The 22,999-nt window shown below is 37.5% G+C and overlaps 1 protein-coding gene across 1 annotated transcript in view; it reads left to right on the top strand.

Moving 5' to 3' along the window:
* The window catches only part of CCDC141 (coiled-coil domain containing 141), a 206,218-nt gene extending 200,840 nt beyond the window's left edge, over positions 1-5,378 (top strand). Inside the window, exons 23-24 of the mRNA XM_056110401.1 lie at positions 102-943; positions 3,246-5,378. Of these exons, the coding sequence (XP_055966376.1) occupies positions 102-943; positions 3,246-3,513 (1,110 nt within the window). The 3' untranslated portion in view covers positions 3,514-5,378. The remainder of the gene's footprint in view (positions 1-101; positions 944-3,245) is intronic.
* Positions 5,379-22,999: the final 17,621 nt, after the last annotated feature.

Genomic DNA, 22,999 nt, shown 5'->3' with positions numbered 1-22,999 from the left:
GCCCTTCAAGTTGTGTCTTTGAAGTTGAGTTTCGCTTTTTTCAAAGTTGGAAAAGGAACACTCATTGACTAACCCGAAGCTTTGGCTTTTCTCTTTTGAAGGAGCAGGCACAGGAAGCAGATGTTTTGCACATCGATGGAAGAAAGGAGGGACAGCCTCCAAGGGATCTGAGACAGCTGTCCTCTGCCAGTGAGGGTGAAGTCCTAGGCCTGGTCCTGCCCGCAGACATGCCTTCAGGAGAAGACTCAGAGTGTGTTTCACCTGATGACATCTCCTTGCCTCCACTTCCGGGAAGCCCAGAGTCTCCCCTCACACCTTCAGACATGGAGGTGGAGGACCATCCCAGCCCCTCCCTCAGCCTTGACAAGATACAGGCAGGAGCAAGAGGGCCAGGAGTGGCCCAGGAACTGAGCATTCCACCACCTCCTGCTTTTGCTGATATTTGCAGCAATAAGAGAGACACAGATTCAAGTCATCTGGAAAGGCCTACACCCCAGTTCAGAGCTGAACTCCTGTTAACCTCCCAGGGATTTCTGGAAAAGAGTACTGCCTTCCACACAATCAGTGCTAAACATCCTGAGGGCATGCCGAGTGCTGTGCATGTGAGAGCTTTTCAGCAGCACCCCCTGGCTCAGGAAAATTTGCTAGAAACGAGAGAAAAACTGCATGCTGATAATAATATCACTAAAACCCAAGATAGGCTGCATGTTTCCCCTGATGCATTCTCCAGCCTCACGTTTCAATCAGGCACCAGCCAGGCCTATCAGAGGCAAATGGTTTCCCACGAAGAGATTAAAAGTACATCTGCAAAGAACAGTGTGGTCAGCCTAGCCGACCAGGCGCCCAATTTCTCCAGGCTCCTGTCTAATGTCACTGTCATGGAAGGTTCTCCAGTGACTTTGGAAGTTGAAGTGACAGGATATCCAGAGCCTACACTGACATGGTGGGTAGCCTATAATGACAAACTATAAAAAAGGAGCAAATCCAGTTACTATATACACTTCAGGTTAGGGATAGCTAATTAACATTCTGCAACTCTGCATGGTTCCACCTCACATCCACCACTCGCCCAACTCTCATTATGGTAGAAGCATGGCTAATAAATCTTAAGAAAACAGTTAAACAGTAATTTAAACTCCACAAGTTCTACAAAGTGCTTGTGCTTCTTTTATTTTCAGAACCATTTAACTTTCTACATTTCTAGAGTTCATGGTTTGAACCTATTTCCTATTGTTTATTTCTAAAAAGCATGCCATTTTGCTCGTTTAACATCCTTTATTCAATTAAATAACATAAGCATTTTGGTCTTTCCCTGCTCTTTTGTTTACCTATTTAATCTTTTCCCTCTTCCCAAGACAGTCACACATGTCACTTCTATAATATTTGTGTGTTTCACTAAGAGTTATCTTTATAAATTTGTTCAGTGTAATAGATGGGATAAAAATATTTCTTTCACAGTTGTTCCCTGTGACAGGTAATAAACCCATTTTTTGAAAGGTGGTGTGATAACTGAGATATGAGCGATATTATTTCACTCTGGGGACATCATTATTTTTTAGCCGACTTGTTTTAATGAAAGTAAACTGTGGGATAGAGGTTTTGAATCACCTACTGTTGTTATAAGTAAGTTCTAACTTTCTTAATAAGTGGATTACTTCTAGCCAAAGCAGTAGTACAGCGAGTAGGGCACTTGTCTAACATGTGGCATGTGGCTGACAAGGGGGTGGGGAGGTGGTGGGCTGTTCCAATTTGTCACCAAATATGGTATCCCGAGCCCACCCAGAGTGATCCCTGAGTGCAGAGCCAGAAGTAAGCCCTGAGCACCACCAGGTGTCATCCCAAAACATAAAAGTGTGGGTTGCTTTTAAACATTTAGTCAATTTTATCTCTTAGTAGATTTACTGAAGGAAATAATTTTAAGTATGTGAGAATGAGGTTTGCTATTAAGATAAGCAAAGTAGTGTTCATCTATATTTAAGTGGACGTTAACAGCTTCAATTATTGTGTGTGTCTGCTGATGGTACTTGAAGTGTAAATCGATTATCTAAACAACTTAGAAAACTCTCAGATTACTCAAAGAAACTGCACTTGTGATGGTGTGGCTGTTTATACTTTCTGTTTGGTTTTTAACAGTTGCATGCTTTTTATACATCATAGTTTTTCCATTTATAAATTTTAAAGATATCTAATTCATCATTAAATATCAGTTCAGCCTAAAGAAAAAATGTTGCCTGAAGTGTCTATTGCTTTTTTCCACACAAAAAATAATTTATATATATATATGTGTGTGTGTGTATACACACACACACATATATACTTAAATAAATAGCTTACCCTCACATTTTCAACAATTTTGCACAGTGAACAACTGGCAAGCTCACAGGGGACCATACATTTATTCAGAAGATGCAAAATTATCTATAGGCAAATGGGAGTAGAAAATGATTCCAGTTTGTTATCACTTCTTATTTAGCAGAGAATTAGTATAGATAAATCAACTGGAATCCAGAATACACAAAATCAATTGTTTACTTTATAAAAAGATGCAGCGAAGTGCTTACAATGAGAGGAAACTTAGAAACAAGTCATTAACAGTCATAATCCAATTGCATAAGCACCCTTTATAATTAGAAATCATTTTCTTCTGGTAAATTAATTCACAAACATTCAATGAACTCATTTAGGCAAGCAATATTATGTGAGTACCTTCCTCTAAAAGAGCACATTGGTGTTTTCATGTTTCTCTCAGGGGATAAAGATGAGGGAGGGGAACAGATTACCTTGCTCTAATAGAAACTGCAAGACATAAGTTACTGTTTCACTGCAGCTGAAAGGATGATGCAGGTCAGTTAGGAGAGCATCATTTCATATTCTAGGCCATTGTTACCATGAACATACGGTGGCCCAGTGTGACCAGACACTCTTTCCTGTTTTCTTTTTCTTTTTCTTTCTGAGTAGTTGAATATTTGAATTTTTCATGCAATAATCCAATTATTGTTAACTGTTGTACAAAGGTTAAAAAATCAGAACATATTCTGAGCTGATCAAGCTGTTCTGTGACCACCAATTTCCAACCACTGTTTGAAGGATAAACAGCCCTAATGAAATTTGTGGTAATAACAAAGTTCCTGTTAAGCCTAGAGATTACTCTAATTGTAATTGACCTGTTTGCAATGGTTATTAGAACTTGGAAATGGTGTGAATAAACAGTGATCCTGACTTTAAAAACTGACTCTTTGCTTCAGGTACAAGAAGGGCCAGAAACTGTCTGCAGATGGACACTTACAGGTTTTGCACAAGGAGACAAGACATTCAGTGTTTATTCCGAAGGCATGCAAGGCAGATGCAGGCCTCTATGTGGCTCAGGCCCAAAACTCTAGTGGCATTCTTTCTTCCAATGTCATCCTCCATGTGACAGGTAACTATAGGCCGACGATCACAAAAATAAACTGGATAACGCTGTGTGTCATTTATATTAGTGTATCTCTCTTGTACTGGCTACTCACACAGTAACTGGAGAACTGATTCATCATCTGAGGAGCCCAAAGGATAAGACAGTTGTTTCTTTCCCAGCACTTTTCATCAAGTGTACCTCCATTCTAGAATCATTGCTTGTTTGGCTAATACTATTGTGAGATGAAATAATCATACTTTTATTAGTACTTTCGTGCATTTAGGGAGTTTGATAAATTATTAGCAGTGTGTATGGAAACATTTTTTTACATTTCTAGAAGATGTGTACAAAACCCAAGTAAGCCTTACTATACCTAATTCTGCCCTAATTTAAGATCAGCAAGATCAGTTTAATTTCAAACTGTTTAAACATTTTTATTTATAATAGTATTCATAAGCATCACTTCTCAGAAAAACAGTTGAAATGTTGAAATTAAGTTGCCAATTTTATAGTTCTATTAAATGCTTTTAAATTCTATTTTTAATATCTTGATATCATTTATTGCTTGATATCATTTATTGAAATACATTTAGTGTACTTTTCACATAGCCTATAGTTTTGAGTCTGAGAACGCTGCTATAATCATTACTCTTCTGATTTCATGGGTTAGACATTGAAGAACAGATGTGCCTTCAGCTTGAAATGGATTTTCAAGCTTCCATCAGCTATATGTGTCATAGAGCAAGAAGGAATACAGGCTGAAAAAAATGAACTGGCACTATATCTGTCATCTATTGCATTGTTTTGGACCCATGTACATATATAAAAATACAGTCAGTTCCTCTCCCTTCTAAACTTGATTTTGTTGCTGATAATTTTTGTAGGCAATGGTAAGGCATCTCAGTGACTTGGTTCCTTATATGGAAAATAATTTCATCATCTACCTCTTAAATAATTGATAGTTTTTATTTCATGTCTTGTTAAGAGCTGGAAAATGGAAAAACACTAATGAAAATTGAGGGTAAGAAAACCATTTAATGTAATTTTTTTTTAAATCACACTCTCCCACTATTTATATTTCAGATACTGTTTATTCTAGAATATTAAACCCTAGGAGTGGTGCTTGTGATTTGAAATTAAACTCAGGCAGATAGTTTAGTGAAAGAAGGATGAAGCATATATAAGATAGTAAAAGATGAATTCCGTTCCTAACATTTTATTGTAATATTAAACTATGTTCTATAACTTTCTAAAATATGCTATTAAGAAAAGAGTAACACCAGTTTTGTTCATTTTTAAAATAAACATAAATAAGAGGTTTGCTTTTTAGATTTTAAACACACTATTTTACTAGGAAAATATTTAGTGGAAGTAATTATTTATTATAGATTTTGATAAATTAAAATAATCATGTTGCTGTAAAAACTGAATAATAAAAACATTTAAATGTAATATATTTAAGTTAATATTTAAAAGTTGTTGGATGTTATCTGGACATATGTGTGCTTAGTAGAAATTGATATACTTTTCTTGTGCTGCATATTCAATTTAAAAATTATATTTCCTCGTTTTCTTCAATTTTGATGCAAACTATTAAAGGATCATGTAAACAAAATATTAGTGAATTTATAATCTCCTAATTCTTCTATACTTTTTGTCTAGTTTCAAGTATTTTTTATAACATGACTGATGCTATTACTTCCTTAAAGCTAAAATGTAAGACTTTTGCATGTCTAAGGAGGGTATATAGAATGAGATGACCAACTCTCTGTCTTCCCAGACTCTTACTCTTTCTTGTTAATTTGGAGAAATTTTTTCCTCATTAATCAACTCAGTTGAATAGTGGTTTGGGATTTTTAAGGCATTGACATCACTAGTTTGCTTTCCTTGTTGCATGGCAATTAATGTTAATTATTATGAAGACTGGACTATACATGTTACCTAAAGAATGTAACCAAATAAAGATATATGATATGACTGTTAATTTCATGTGTATATTAAACATAAGATAAATTAATGAATTGATTGGTATATTAGATAGAAATATGTGTACATACACATGCATTGAGTGGATATTAATATATTCAATATCATTATGCTGATATTTAAAATATGAATGATTCTCAAAAAATTGGAAATTGAGCTCCCATTTGACCCAGCAATACCACTCCTGGGAATACACCCTGGAGAGGCAAAAACGTATAGTCAAAATGACATCTGTACTTGCACCTTCATTGCTGCACTGTTCACAATAGGCAAAATCTGGAAAAAACCCAAATGCCTGAGAACAGGTGACTGGTTAAAGAAACTTTGGTAAATCTACACAATGGAATACTATACAGCTGTTAGAAGTGATGAAGTCATGAAATTTGCATACAAGTGGTTCTACATGGAAAGTATCATGCTAAGTGAAATGAGTCAGAAAGAGAGGGACAGACATAGAAAGACTGCATTCATCTGGGGAATATAAAGTAACAAAATGGGAGTCAAACACCCAAGAATAGTTGAGATAAGTACCAGGAGGTCTGCTCCACAGTTTGGAAGCTGACAGCACATGCTCGGGAGAAAGGCTCAGATAGAGAAGGGAATACCAAGTAAAGGGTTTTAAAGGATTCGCTCGGGATGCGAGATGCGTGCTGAAAGTAGACTATAGACCAAACACGACGGCCACTCAATACCTCTATTACAAACCACAATACCCAAAAGGAAAGAGAGAGCAAAAGGGAATGCCCTGCCTCAGAGGTGGGGGAGAATGAGGCAGAGGGGGTGGAAGGGCTACTGTATGTTCATTGGTGGTGGAGAATGGGCACTGGTGGAGGGATGGGTACTCGATCATTGTATAACTGAAACACAAGCATGAAAGTTTGTAAGTCCACAACTGAACCTCATGGTGTTTCACTAATAAAAATGAAATAAAATATTGATTCAAATAGTTCTCTTGGCGATTTGGCCATCTTTGTGATTATACATAAATTTCATAGAGTTATCTTCTATTTTGTTGAAATTTTCGTCTTGATCAAATAATTCTTCCATGAAAGTTGCATTAAAATGATTAATTAAAATCATACTAGAAAATTCAAACGTTTTTATTTTAAAATGACTTATACCTATTTGGTTTTAGAGAAAATCCTGGACTGTTAGATATATAAAAAAATTTCATCAAGAAAACAAAAATTTAAATAAAGATCAAAAAGAAAATATACTTTTCCATTGAGGGAATGCAGCACAAAATAAATTTTGAACTACTTATCAGGTAAAATAATTGGTCATTCAAGTTCAGACGTTCTAATGAAAGGATATGTGAAAGTTCAGTGGTAAAGTTTATTTTTTCAAATTTAATTTGAAATGAAATTTAACACAGGGATTCTTACACTTGAATGTGTATGTTGTATAATATCAATATTTATAAAAATCAATGTGCATATTTTAATATCAATATTTATTTTAAAAAAGCATCGGGTAAGGATATAACTATTTTATTCACTAATGGTAACCACCACTTATAATCAAAATAATTTTAAAATAGATTATTGACAAGAACCTTCTAACTGCTTTACTTAAGTTGCACAAAATCTATACAATCTTCCCAGCTTCTGTTTTATCCCCTCGGATTCCCTAATCAAAGCAACATTTAGTTTCAAGTTTTTACCCTATCATTTTTTTCTTCTTTCCAATCCTTTTTATAACACCCCCTATTATCCTATTTTTTATGAGCTTATTAATTCTAGCTTATCTTTCTAGTTACACTTGAAACTTAACTTCCCCCAGGATGCCTCTGACCACCACGTCCAGTGTAGTTTTGTCTGCTGTTTGCACTGTCAGCACCTGAGCTGTGTATGGCATGTTCCTTAATACAAAGCAATAGACTCACAGAAAGCTCAAACACTGATCTCTGGCTGAACTGTGAGATTTTAATTAGCAATATCTTTGATCATCAAAGAGACTTGTTATCATCTCTTCCTACACTCTAAGACAGAGTCATACTCAATGAATACATCTTGAATTTTTTGAGGTAAACAAAGATAAACCTATTTTGTTTTCCCTTTTCTTCAAAGAAAAGCATATAGAAAAGGTAAAAAGACATTTAATGCATAGCAATAATAATATTCTTATAATGCACATAAAAAGAACCAGGTTCTTATCATGAATCAAGCATAAAATACTATTCAATAATCTTTCTAAACCAGATGAGAATCCTCCAGATACAAGTAGGCTAGGCCTTGATAGAAAATTTATACATAAATATAGATGCAAGGCCCAGCATTCAAAATAGTGCTAAAAAAAGATTAAATCCAGAATTATTGTTCAATATCTTAAAGCTCATGCAATTAGTCATCAATGACCATAAAGTATAAGCAGAGAAAAGGTACTTCTACTCTCAGCAGCTAAGTCCAAATTACAAAAAACAAGTCTTAAGTATTTATCTAGAATGTTACAATAAATACATTTTCTATTATTAATAAGCAGAACCATGAGCTACCAACATTAGAGCCAAAGAAATGATTTACAAAGGTAGAGAGTCGGGGTTGGAGAGATAGCACAGTTGGGTAGGATGTTTGCCTTGCACGCTGCCGACCCGAGTATGATTCCCAGCATTCCATATGGTCCTCTGAGCACCGCCAGGAGTAACTCCTGAGTGCAGAGCCAGGTGTAAACCCTGTGCATTGCCAGGTGTGACCCCCCCCAAAAAAAAGGTAGAGAGTTTGCCTTGTACACAGCCCACCTGAGTTCAATCCCCGGCATCCCATATGGCCCCCCAAACACCACCAGGAGTAATTCCTGAATGCAGATCTAGGAGTAACCCCTGAGCATTGCCAGGAAAAGATGAAAAATTAATTTCATCTTTTGGTCTTTGGGTCACACTATGTGATACTCAGTAACAGAAAAATGCTGGAAAAATTACACTATTTTTTAATAGGATACACCGTTTCTTGGTAAGATTTTTAGGATGCTTCAAAAGCAGTATTTAAAGATAAATTTTAAACATCAAAAGCACATATTAGAAAAGAAAACAAAATTAATAAGGTAAAATTATGTCAATGGCAAGCAAAATAAGAATAATCAGAAAAATTAGAATATAGAGTTTGGAAAGATGGCTCGAGAGGCTGATGCATGCTTGCATTCAAGAGTCTGGGTTTGATACCTGGTACTTCAAGGTCTTCTGAGCATAACTAGGAGTGACTCCTGAGCACTGTGCCATGGTCAGGAGACCATATAGTACTAGGAGCAAGAAAGCAAAAAATCAAGAGAGAAAGAGAAGTAGGGGAGGAAAGAAGGAAGGAAGGAAGGAAGGAAGGAAGGAAGGAAGGAAGGAAGGAAGGAAGGAAGGGAGGGAGGGAGGGAGGGAAGGAGGGAAGGAAGGAAGGAAGGAAGGAAGGAAGGAAGGAAGGAAGGAGGGAAGGAAGGAGGGAGGGAGGGAGGGAGGGAAGGAGGGAAGGAGGGGGGGAAGGAGGGAGGGAGGGAGGGAGGGAGGGAGGGAGGGAGGGAAGGAAGGAAGGAAGGAAGGAAGAAAGGAAGGAGGGAAGGAGGGAAGGAGGGAAGGAGGGAAGGAGGGAGGGAGGGAGGGAGGGAGGGAGGGAGGGAAGGAAGGAAGGAAGGAAGGAAGGAAGGAAGGAAGGAAGGAAGGAAGGAAGGAAGGAAGGAAGGAAGGAAGGAAGGAAACCCAGACCTGAAATTATCAGTAAAATTGAAACACTGTTGGCTGAGCTAATCAAAAAGAGGATAAGCTAGACAGTACCATAAATTAAAGACAAGTCATCACTAGTGATATCTTACTACTAAAAACATAAGGGAATACTATGAGAAACTGTACCCACACATTTATTGAATAAATGACTTTTGTTGAAGAAAAATGAAGGTCAGCAAGCATTTCCTAACTCATTCTAAAAGGTGTGAATTACCCTAACAGTAAAGTCAGCTAAATATATTAAAGAAAACATAGGAAAGTCATATGGACAGTGGTGTAAGATCTTGAACACTTTGGTAATAGTGAAGCTACTGTAACTTTGTGCATCTTCACATGCTAGGGGAGCTCAGATAAAGAAGGGAGCACCAAATAAAGGGTATTGGGAGGATCCTCCCAGGATGGGAGAAGCATGCTGAAAGTAGACTATAGAACAAACATGATTGCCACTCAATGCCTCTTTTGCAAACCACAACACCCAAAAGGAGAGAGAGAACAGAGGGGAATGCCCTGCCACAGAGGCAGGGTGGGATAGGGGGCTGGGGGCTGGGAGAGATACTGGGCTCCGTGGTGGTGGGAAATGGGCATTGGTGGAGGGATGGGTATTTGATCATTGTATAATTGAAACCCAAGCACAAAAATTTGTAAGTCTACAACTGTACCTCATGGTGTCTCACTAATTAAAATTTTTAAAAATTTTTTTAAAAATCATAAACATTATCACTATTGTAAGCATGTTACCAAAATAAAAACCTAAAAGAATAAAACCATAAATTAAAGAAAGTAAATCTACAGACCAATACATATCTATAGAACAAATCTATAGAGCAAATCATATTCTCTTATGAATAGATATACAAAAATCCTTAACACAATAGTTACAAATCTATCAGTGAATAATTAAGGATAACACAATGAATAATATTTATTTCGGCTTGCAAGGTTGAAATGATCCAATATGCAAAAACTAATCAGCTAACTCAAAAATCATAAGGCTATTATCAATGAGGGCTGGAACGGTAGCACAGCGGTAGTGCGTTTGCCTTGCACGCAGCCAACATGGCCGACCCGAGTTCGATTCTTCCGCCCCTCTCAGAGAGCCCGGCAAGCTACCGAGAGTATCTTGCCCGCACGGCAGAGCCTGGCAAGCTCCTCGTGACGTATTCGATATGCCAGACACAGTAACAACAAAGTCTCCAATGGAGACGTTACTGGGCCCGCTCGAGCAAATCGATGATCAACGGGAGGGCCTTTATTTTACTTTTACTTTTTATTATCAATGATGTAGGGATAACATTAAAACTTAATTCAACAATTTTTAACAAAAAAAAATGTCTGATGATAGAAAATAAAGCTTTGAAGCTTTTTCAATTTGACAAGAAACATCTTTCAAAAACCTATAACCAAAATCGTATTTAATGTCCAGAAAACACTTTCTAATACTGGGAACAAGGTCCCTTCTCATTATTCACATTAAATTATATATTTTTTGCTTTTTTGGGGGGGGTCACACCCAGCAATGCAAAGGGGTTACTCTTGGCTCTGCACTCAGGAGTCACTCCTGGCAGTGCTCAGGGGACCATATGGGATTCTGGGAATCAATCCTGGGTCGGCTGCATGCAAGACAAACATCCTACCCACTGTGCTATCTCTCCAGCCCCTAAACTACATTTTGAGCTCATCAAATTTAAGAGTTTCTTCATGGCAAGTGAAACACAGGGGCTAGAATACATGACTGTTTTAGCACCTACATTTAACTGGAAAATTTTTAATGAAATGAACTACTTTGCATTTTCTAAATAATAACTATAAGTGCTCTCTTTTTTCCAAGTTTTTGAAGATATTCATATATGCCACCACTCTGACATTTCACTTTATTGCTTAAAAGAAAACTAAATGTGGGGGGCTGGAGAACAGTGGATAGGGCACTTGTCTTGCATGCAGTTGACCCAGGTTCAGTCTCTGGCATCCTATACAGTCTCCTGAGCCCAGCAGGAGTGATTCCTGAGCACAGAGGTAGAAGTAAGCCCTGAGTACACTGGAGGTGACTCAAAAACCGAAGGGCGGGGAGAAATAGAGAAAGAGAGAGAGAAAGAAAGGGAACTAAATGATGCTCTATAGAAAGCAAGAATTAAACCTGTGTTTTATGTAAGACATAAAATATCGTGTAAATAGCGAAATTTTGTTAAGACCCCATCCAGAGTCTACAAATGAAAATACAAGTACTCAAAGCAGCTTTTGTTCAAATTAATGGCAGTGTGCTGTATAATTTCACAACTATTGACTTACTATTACAAATATAAATGAGTCATAAACATCAGAAACAATAAATCAGTTTTCATAAAATGGTCTTAGTGAGTCACAACACATGTTGAAGATGTAGGAATTGGTTTTTTTAGCATTTGAATCCCATTCTTATGTGCTCCAATTCTCAGTTAAAGCAAATGTCATCTCACAAAAGCCCTCCACAATAACAAAATCTATACAGTTTCTTTAAAAATAACACAGGGGCGATGCCTACGTCACTCCTGACCCCAGAGTAAAAGGTGGAAAAAGACAAAGAAAGAAATCAAGAAGGAGCTATAAGAAGAGGCGAATGAGCCCTCAACCCACCCCCAGCACCATCTTGCTGCACTCAGCAGTGAAGAATCCTGGCGGGCACCACAACAGAGAATTCTCCAGGCCCCAAACCGAGCCGACCTCACCAGGTTGCCCTAGATGGAGCAGGTGTAGTATCCCCACCTTCTCTAGATGGAATCCCGGTGACCATGAGCTTCTACAAGCATGGCTCCAGTATGTGAAGACCAGGACTATTCCTCTGAACTGAGCAGCCATGTAAGCTTTCCTGTTATACAAAGTGAGCAATGGAAAATAGATTACCTAGCATCTGCCCCTAGAAGGCAGGCTTGAATGGTGCTGGGAATATCCAAGCAAAGTATAATGCCCAAAACTATAGAGAGAGTATCTGACATAATTGTCTGCAATGGAGGCAGGGGACTGAGATGGAAATGGAGGGAATAATGGGGATATTGGTGGTGGAAAGTTTGCACTGGTGGAGGAGGATAGGTGATTGATCATTGTATAGCTGAATATCAAACATGAAAGTTTTGTAACTATATCTCATGGTGGCTCATGCTTCTGGACTGTGAATTAAGCAACAGCCCCATGCTACCCTGGGCGGGGCGGGGAGGGGGAAGAGCATTGTCCCTTCTGCCTTCTTCCCCTCAGCAGCATGGTGACCGCCATCTTTCAGAGAGTATTGTACTTAGAGGTATAAGCCTGCAGTGACAAGACACGCGGGATCTCAGGGGTTGGGGGCTGGAACTGGCCCTTCTCCTGGCCCCGACAAGACCCCAAGTTGCCTCCTATGAATGGCTCCTCCAACTCCTAAATGGTCATGATCCCAGAGGCACACAAGCCAATCTTGGAACCCAGAGGCTTCTGGCAGAAATTCCTCCAGACTTAATTACTAAAATATTAGAAATCCAAAATTGTGTGGCCATTACGTGGCCACACGACATCATATGCTCTTCATTATCAGCAATAGAAAACAAATTATCTAATGTTGCCTCCTCGGTAGGTCTGAATGTTGGGGGAAAATTCCAAATAATAGTGGTAGGTCTTCTGTTGAAAAATTGAATGTAATCAGAGAGAGAGAAAGTAAAAAGTAGAAATCATCTGTCACACTGTCAGGGGGAGGGAGAGGATGGGGGGTATACTGGGGTTTCTGGTGGTGGAAAATGTGCACTGGTCAAGGCATGGGTGTTTGATCATTGTATGACCAAGACTTAAACCTGAAGCTTTGTAATTGTTCTCACAGTGATTTAACATATATATATATATATATATATATATATATATATATATATAAAGAGACAAATGGGAAGTAACAAGGAGTAGGGGCCAAGTAAGTGCCCCAGGTACAGTGGTAGGTGTGTTCTACCTATATAACCAAATGGCAAAGTGAATAACATTGAAAGCAGGTGATCTAAATCAAAACATCCAAACTTTAAAATGTGCCTTGTAAGGGTCTTCTTCACAGTAATTCTATTTTAAAAATCTTAAATTTTTAATTAAATCATAAAAAAAATGTGCCTGTCAAAGAGGCAGGCTAGGGGGTGGTGGTTGGGAGGGAAGGAACCTGGGGACATTCTTGGAAGGTAACTAACATTGGTGGTGGTATTGGGACTGGAATACTGTATGCCTAAATTTGAACTGTGAATAACTTTGTAAATAACCTCAGATTTTAAAAAAAAAGAACATTGGGACTGGAGTGATAGTACCACGGGTAGGGCATTTGCCTTGCACATGGCTGACCCAGGTTCAATTCCCAGCATCCCATATGGTCCCTCGAGCACCACCAGTAGTAATTCCTGAGTGCCTGAGCCAGGAGTAACCCCTGTGTAACGCTGGATGTGATCCCCCTCCCCCAAAACTTTTTTTCAAAAGAATTAGATTTATCCATTACCACCTCCACCCCACCCATCACCAAAGGGGGAAAAAAAAAACATTAAAAGGAATTGTTGGTGTTGGGGAGATGGTGTAGTGAGCAGGGCACTTGCCTTATGTGCATTCAACCTTCAACCTGGGTTTGATACCCGACACCCCTTATGGGCCCCTGAACCTCTCCAGGAGTGGTCTCTGAACACAGAGCCAGAAATAAGACCTGAGCACCATGGATATGCCCACCTCCCAAGGAAATTTAAAAAATGAAAATAAGAAATTATTACTGGTAATTTTGACAAATATATAACAGTGTGTCATGTGTTCTTTATATCATGTTAATTAATGAAAGCAGTTATAAAAGTTAAAGATTTTGGTGATAAATATGTGTACCTATTTTTCAGGCTTTAGATTTTATTCATGGGACGGAGTGATAGCACAGCATGTGGGGCGTTTGCCTAGCACGTGGCAGACCCAACTGACCCGAGTTCAATTCCTCCGCCCCTCTCAGAGAGCCTGCCAAGCTACGGAGAGTATTTCGTCCACACAGCAAAGCCTGGCAAGCTACTGGTGATGTATTCTATATGCCAAACACAGTAACAACAAGTCTCACAATGGAAACATTACTGGGCCCACTCGAGCAAATTGATGAACAACAGGAGGACAGTGCTACAGTGCTACAGATTTTATTCGCATGGATTAGATAATAATGTAATATCCAAAGGTGATATGTGCTATAATCAGGTTACAAATCACCTCGTGTTAATGGTACTAGCGTCATAAACAACTGATGAACAAAAGTTAGGAGAGAAATAAAATTTGGTTTTAAAATTTTAACAATTGTTTAAAACAGAAATACATGAACGCTTCAAAACTCAGTATAGCTCCAATTTTCAAAATTATAATTAAAAATAAAATGATTTAAATGGATTCCCAGACAGCTAATACAAACACTGTCCTCCTGTTGTTCATCGAGTTGCTCGAGCGGGCCCAGTAATGTCTCCATTGTGAGACTTTGTTGTTACTGTGTTTGGCATATCGGATACATCACGAGTAGCTTGCCAGGTTTTGCCGTGTGGACAAGATACTCTCGGTAGCTTGCCGAACTCTCCGAGAAGGGCAGAGGAATCGAACTCAGGTCGGCCACGTTGGCTTCATGCAAAGCAAACGCCCTACCCTCTGGGCTATCGCTCCAGCCCCAGACAGCTAATATAAATTGGAAAATATTATTCATATATACATCAAATCTAAATCTAAATATATTTAAATTCCACATAGATAGCAGTCCAAAAATATTTATTTCTAAATAAAATGTAGAGGTCAATTTTATTTGAATGTAATAACAATATCATAAATCATGCTCAAGCAGCTGTTGTTTTCTTTTCACCCATGGCTATAACATTTTAATATTTTCCATTTGAAATAGTGAATGTAAGTTATTAAAGACTAACTTCTGTAGTACATTTTCAAGGCAATTAAAGCATAAATGACAATTTCAAGAACAAATATTTTGTATGTTAAAAAATTTTATACATTCATTTGTTTTGTATAGGTTAGTGATTTATACCTGCTGATAATGAAATGCGTGTTGTATGTACTATGTACCTGGAAACAATAACATTTATTTGCCTATTTCTTAGGCAAAACTCTCCTTGGGAATTCTTTAAAGTGTCATTTAACATTAAATTTCTGTAAAGGTATTGAATTTAACTTGATTAGTGCTTTCAATCTTTTCAAGATAGGAAATATTTATTCTTTTTTTTTAGAATGTTTATTCTTGCATGACTGTTGACACACAAGTGCTCTAATAAATGCAGCTGTTCCAATTCAAGAGGCAAATATCATTATAGTAATTAATAGTCAATAGAAAACATAATTCTACTTAACATCCAATTACAGAAACAAGATCTGTTTTGTAACAGGATAATAAAGTGAGTGAAGACCATTTTTTAAAGTAAGATGTAACCATGTTTGACTGTGATGATATACTTCTCCAGGAAAATGGAACCATTGAATTGATTTATCCTATACTTTTCTCACTGTTATTAAGTTTAGCATATAGATATTTGTAGAAAATTTAAAAAATCAGTGTGTTTACCTAGCATCAAATAACTAATTGTATACTGCATAGTAATTTAAACTATTGGTCATATTAAACACTTTTCAGGTTCATGGAATAGTGCTGATGAAATTCACTGGAATGGAAGTCCATGTCAGACATAAATAGGAAATATTACCTAATGTAATAAATAGATGAGACGACAATGATGGAAAATAATAGCCTATGCACTATTAAGAAATGACAAATGTAATAGAGAATGGGAACTGTTAGAGAGCTGAAGAAGAAATACAGAATTAGTTATGATTGCAGTTAATATTCTTCTCTGTGGAGTTCATTTTTTAAAAACTTGTCAACCTTTTTCTTTCTATCTTTCATTGTGGAGTAAACACACAAACTTACAGGCACATATACATACACAAACATATATGTACATTTATATACACACGCATGCGCGCACACACACACATATATACATATATATATATCCCTTTAAAAAATACTTGCTTATGAAATCCTTCAAATTGATCACACACCTCAAAGGGGCATTCTCTGAAAATCTTACAAATACTTGCTTGGAAAGTCATCCAGGCATCCTCATCTGTCTCCATATGATCATTTTCATAAGGGCTGACCCTGGGAATTCTGGGCTAGTATTGTCCAGGTGAGAAATTTCTTCCATAAATTTCTTCCAGTTTATTAAGCAGACACTGACATGTAAACATACCAGATTTATCATTTTAGCCAAGGCAGATAATTTCTTTATTGTGTGCCTCTACTTGGCAACCTCTCCCCTTCATGAACCTGATTTTCTTTAAGTAAAAAGTTACTATAAAGTGGATAGAAAATAAATACACAGCTGCTCAGAACTAATAATCCTATAAAAACGAGTTCTTGTGGGTTAACTATCTGATTTTATTTGGTGTGCCTTTTAGACCTGTGTTACAGAGAACCAGCAATAGTAGAATCACTAAGAAACTTGCTGAAAATGAGTCTTACCAGATTCCACCTCAAAACTACTAGATCATAAGAAGAATTTAAAAAAAAAATCAGATCATTTTATGCATCATGAAGCTTAATAAGCATTTTTAGATAATATCTTGATTTATGAAAAGTTTAAGCCCTGTCTATAGTAAATTTATGTTGACATCTGTGATGCAAATTCATGTGATTTAAATTGGAAGCAATTGGACAATGGTTGCCATAGAAACACTCAGATCAACAGATTTCGACTATAGAAATAATAAAGTGACTTAGGTAGGGAACACCTGTAATTTATAGAATGCTGTTTGAAAACTAACTAAGGTTTAGAAAATAATTTTTAAAAAATTTTCTTGAGAAACAGGAGGTAGATAAAACTCTGTTTACAAATAATTATACATTCCTTGAGAAAAATAAAAGTGTTTTATTTTTTCAATATGAAAAAAAAAAACAGAAAAGAAAAATAGGCTCCAGTTAGCAAGAAACCTAGTTTATCCAAACACTGTCAGACTTTGTCAGACTTTTGTTCAACTCCCTGAATTTCCAGTTTCAAAACCTGTTAATGAAAAATATGTCAGAATTTGGGTAGGATTCAAAGGATTGGCAACATAACTAAAAACACAGCACATAGCAGTTAATGAAAGTTCATCTCCCTGGCAGAAAAAAGAAAGTTAGTGCACATCAATTCAGTCATTCTCTAGAGAAATATAACCCAACCTGAACATTCACTTTGTTGAAATTATATTAAAAATGCATAGTGGCAATAATAGGACAAAATATCACTTTTACATATCTTGCATATGGAATACTGAATTTTTTTTATACATAAATGATTTTAAACATGGCTTTTAACACTATTGCCCCATAATATCTTCTTTAGAGGGAAAAAAATTACTACCAGTTTCAGGCAATTAAGAAATTTAGTCTTGAGTGAATCCTGGAAGACAGCAGCTAGCCAGAGATCTTTCCAGATCCTGCAGAGAGCCAATTCCACTGGGGCACCTATGATGGAGCAGATGTCCCTTCTCTGCCTACTCCAGATGAAGCCCCAGTGGTCACATGCTTCCAGAAAAGAAACCCAGGTATGTGGGATCTGGGACTAAGACTCCAGGCCACATGGCAGCAGTCATGAACATATGTATGCTTGAGAGACAATGAAAAGTATACCATAAAAGCCTCTTAATATTAAAATGCTATTTATAAATATATTCAACTTCAATGTGATGTCAGTGGACCCCATGGGTGACTTATGTGAAGCGGGGAGGAGAAAGACGGTCACTTTCTCCCCAACCGCCTCTGCCACCTGGGACCCAGGGTTACTGGATTCTTGTCTCACCTCTCAGAAAGGAATTTCAGGAGTAGACAAGCAGTGAAATAAATATATTTTATTTGGAGAATTTTTAGGGTGTGGAGGGGGAAGAGAGTGAGAGAGTAATGTACTCAAGAGAGAACAGAACACAGGCTTCTCCAAGGGCGGAGAGAGCCCCTACACAAATCCTAGTATTAGACAGAAAAGCATGAAAGTACACATCTCAAGAGGGGAGATGCGGGTGACACATGTGCTCAGCCCACATGTGCTCCGCCACATGGGCACAAGCAGCACATGAGCTCAGGCAGCATATGCGCGCCCTTCCTTTGTTCAAGGTGGCCTTTATAGGATTTCTCCAACCTTCCGTCACGTGGCAGAGTCTCCTGCCCCCACACCTGGCTGTCCTCTCTGGGGCCTGTTGGAGGGGGGCTGGTTGAGTTTCCCTCCTTGCCCCGAGAAGAGCTCCGGCAGATGAAGACCTCCAGAACCAGCCACCACCATGCTTTGACCACTCTCCACACGCATGAAGGTACCAGCAGAGGAACAAAGGCATGCGGGTCCCAGGGATGAGATCTCCAAGCTGCTCAGATGGGGGCTGAGCATCCTCCACCCAGATCCTCCATCTTCCAGTAGGCAGGGGTCACACCCACTGACTGACACCCCCCACCCAGGGCCATGTAATCCCTCAACGGCCAAGACCCAGAGACTATAAAACCCAGCTCCCCGAAGCGCATGTGGCCGCATTTGCAGCAGTGTGACATCTTATCTCATTCTTACTTTGGACAACCTGGCAGGCTACCGAATGTAACCTGCCCACACGGCAGAGTCTAGCAAACTCCCCGTGGCATACCCAATATGCCAAATACCAGTAACAATGATGGGTCTTACCCCGGAAAGGGCCTTTAATATGGCACTTTAAAATCTCAGGGCTAGGACGAAGGAGACATTACTGGTGCCTGCTCGAGGCAATCGACGAACAATAGGATGATCATGATCCTGATCATAATCCCTCATCTGGGGCTTCTTCCTAGGTAAAAGTCCTGTTGCTAAGGAGGTTATCAGGGAGATTGGGAGTGATGATGGTCTTCTTTGGGCTGAATCACTAAAGTTAATCAGATTAAGGGAGAGGTCCTAGGGTTTGAGGAACTTCATGGGGGGAGGTACAAGTTTCTAAGGAACTGCTGAAGGTCTTATCAGGTCTGTTTTCTGTATCCACAAGGTGGATCAGTCCTGGCATTCTTCTTCCATGAAACTTGGTTAGCCTAAGTTTCATTGCCAAGGGCCTTTCCCTATCTACCTGCCTACCTCAAATGTACATAGACGAGAAAATATTCTATATGGAACCATAAAGTTTTCTATATTTTGCTTGGATTTGGAGCAAAAAAAAAGTTCAAGGGATATTTGTATTCTTATTTAAGTTACTTAAAGAAGATGAAATTGTTATTTTTATGGTATATTCCTCTAAGACACGGTTTCTCAACTTTGGCAATATTAACCATTTGGATCCAGATAAAACACTGGTGTTTGTTCTGAACATGAAAGAATGTTCAACATCCCCTGGCCACTGGATAATTGTCAGTATGTTACCTTAAGTTATGACAATCAAAAATGTCTCCAAAAATGGCCAGATATCACCTGTCATAAGATTGTTATTATAGGGAATCTATTGGGAATCCCAATCATGTGTATCCCAATCACACGCATGTTTGTGTGTGCATGTGGGTGCACATGTGCATGGCATCAGGGGCAGTGGAGTTGGTGTCAGACCACATCTGACTGCTCAGGTCAAGAGATCTCTTCTGGTGGGTCTTGGGGACCATATTCAGTGTAGGGGATCAACTCTGAGTCTGTTATGTGCGATCAAGTGCCCTACAAACTGTACTATATTTTGGTTCATGGGAATCACTACAGATAAAATACAAGTTAGCAGAGTTTTCTCAAGCTCAGACATTGCATTACATTCACCAAAATTCATAAAATAAAACCTAGCAATCTTGTGATCTTCCTAAAAAAGTTTTACTGTTGCTTTATTAACCTCTACCCTTGTAATTTTTTTTCATAAAAAGATTACCACTATCCTAGGTAGATTATATTAAGTAGCTTTGGTTGAACAAATTTATTATGAGAGCTAAAATTTCCAAACTATTCCTCCTGGCCTGGCTAACATATAAAAATAATGATGACATTCAAATAGAAGCCTATGAAATTCATGGGTTGGAATCTAAATTCTCTTGAAATTAGATAAGGAAAGTATGTGGAAACCTTATTTCTTGGTTAAGAGGGTAGATATATTTGCAATCAAAGGTTTGCACAAACCTCATTAATATCATTGATAATTCTGCTTAAATATGTTCCTCAAGATAAATGGCTTTTTAATCTGAATATTCTTATTTTGACAGACCCCCCCTAAGACCATAGGTGACATATTTACATGATACATTCTGATGTATTCTGAAGACGAAAAATTCATAATTATTCAAAATTCCCATTTGTTATATCTTTAAGACCAGATTTTAATCTCTTTTGTGAAAACCAGTCTATAGAACCTGGAGAAAGTACAGTTGCAAGGGCACTTCCTTGTGTGCAGTCAACCTAGGTTATATCCCTGGTATCCCATACAGAGCTCTGCTAGTAGTGATCCTTGAGCACAGAGCCAGAAGTTGAACCTAAGCACTGGCAAAACTAATGAAAAAGCCATTCATTTATCTAGGAGTAAGCTTGATCAATCTCTTAGGTGCCATATTCGAAGTTGTTCTTTTTCTTCTTATTCTTCCATATCATGGTACATATTCTGATTTCCCTCAAAGAACTCATCTCATGATACATACTCTAATTATTCCAAATATGAATATTACTTTGATAAAACAAAAGTGGGTGGGAATATATATACATATACGTACATATATACATATATATATTTATATTAGAAAGACTAAAATCTCAAACATGGGAATATCAAATGCTAAAAAGGATTTTGAACATCAGGAATTTTTATGCATTGCTGAAGGTAATTTGGTTGTTTCTAATAAAAATAAACACACTCTTGGGCAGAAGAGACAGTGCAACTGGTAGGGCGCTTGCCTTGCATGAACCTGACACAGATGTGATCCCTTGCACCTAATGTGATACCCTGAATCCCACAAGTGACCCCTGACAACAGAGACAAGAGTAGGCTCTCAGCACACCTGGGTGTGGCCCACCCAAACCAAATAAATAAATTAATAAATAAATATACTTTTACTAGTTGAGACAGTTTTCATACTTATACCTAAAATATCTTTGGGTATTTACCAGTAAAAAAATTATGCTTACACAGAAACTTGTACATAGATGTTTATAGTACTTTTATTCATAATTTCAATCTAGGGAACAACCTTATGACTTTCAGTAGATGAATTAAGAAACAAACTGTCATACATTCAGACAATGGGATATATTTAGCAATAAAAGAAATGAGCTATTGAGACTTAAAAAGACACAGAGGAACTTTAAAAGCATATTGCTATATTAAAGAAGTCAACCTGGAAAGGCTATAAATTGTATGACTCTATCTATATGACATTCTGAAAAAAGCAAAAGTATAAGTCAATAAAAAGATCAGTGCTTGCCAGAGATCTGCGGTAAGAGGTAAGACAACAAAACTTCTCTATTTGATACTGGTGCTATAGTACAGATAGATACATAGTCATTATAAGGTTGTAAAAATCATAGATTCACTACATAAGGAGGGAACCCAAATGACTGATATGAATTTTAGTTAAAATAATGTATAAATATTGGCTTACAAGTTGTAATGAGTGCACAACTCTAATGATGCAAGTTTTGAATAAAAGGAAAGAAACCCTGCCTGTATGACAAATGGGGCATATAATAATTCATATTTCTCTGTATTTCTGTAAACTGAGAACTATTACTAAACTAAATGTCATTCATTTTATGTCTCAGAAAAAGTAAAATACTAAAATCTCAAAGTATTAAAAAAGTGAAATCAATCAAAATGTGGTTCTTAATCATAAATGAAATGATAGAGATTCAATCATCATAGATTTTTAGTCGCAATGGTATTTCTCAAAACTTTAGTAAACAAATCTATTTTAAGTAAAAGTATTATTGCAGATCCTCAGATGTTTCATTGTATACATACTTAAATACTTCAATTTGGGTAAATAGATAATCATATATTTTCTTTCTTTCGTTTTTCAGTTTTTGGATCAAAACTAGCAATGCTCAAGGCTTACTCCTGGATCTGTGCTCAGGGATTACTCCTGACTGTGCTCAGGGGACCATATGAGTTTCCAAGTTTCAAACCCAGATTGGCCATATACAAAGCAAGGGCGCTACCCACTGTACTATCAATCTAGCCCCCCAAACATACATTTCTTATGTTTATAGAAATAGAGAAAAACTGGAAGCTAAGCATAAAATTATATTTATCAGTATTCATTATAGAGACATATGATAATTTACTGAGACAAATCACTGTTTAAGATATGAATACTGATGAGCTTCATCTATGTGGGAACCTGGAGAAAAATTCAGGTATGTAGAACCTGTGACTGAGATCTCTGAGTTTGCTCGGAATAGGACTGGACTCCTCTCCCGAGGTCCCTAGTTTTCCAATAGCTCAGCAGTCACACCTGCAAACTGCCCCCGGTGCCATATAACCTCATCAACGACCAAGATCCAGAAACTATGAAATAAAGCTCCTGGGAAAGAGTGACATAGAACGTCCTGGAGTGCATGGCTGCAAATGTGGCCACACAACCACTTACACTCTAGCCCACCAATGTATCAAAATTAGCACGCATTTGTTTGAGTTTAACAAACATGTTTGTAATCTCTTATACAGGAACTTAATTGGCTCCCAGATGAAATACAACAATCTTTACACACTTTCCTCTTATGGTGATGGGATTGGTATTTGAATATTAACAGTAATGAACTATTGTGAACAACTTTTTAAAAATAAAATAAAATTAAAAAATACGAATACCATATTATAATTATTAAAACCAGGGGAAACTGTATTGCCATTCAAAACTTTTTTCAGTAAGCTAAGAGATAAAGGGATACATTTGAATTCATTATCATTGGGCTCAGATGTCCTAACTGGTCTTTCCTAATAAAACA

Source organism: Sorex fumeus, unplaced genomic scaffold (genome assembly GCF_029834395.1).
Source record: "Sorex fumeus unplaced genomic scaffold, SorFum_2.1 ptg000009l, whole genome shotgun sequence".
Lineage (NCBI taxonomy): Eukaryota > Metazoa > Chordata > Mammalia > Eulipotyphla > Soricidae > Sorex > Sorex fumeus.
The sequence above is the reverse complement of the archived record's forward strand: the minus strand, read 5'-3'. Positions and strand labels throughout refer to the sequence as shown.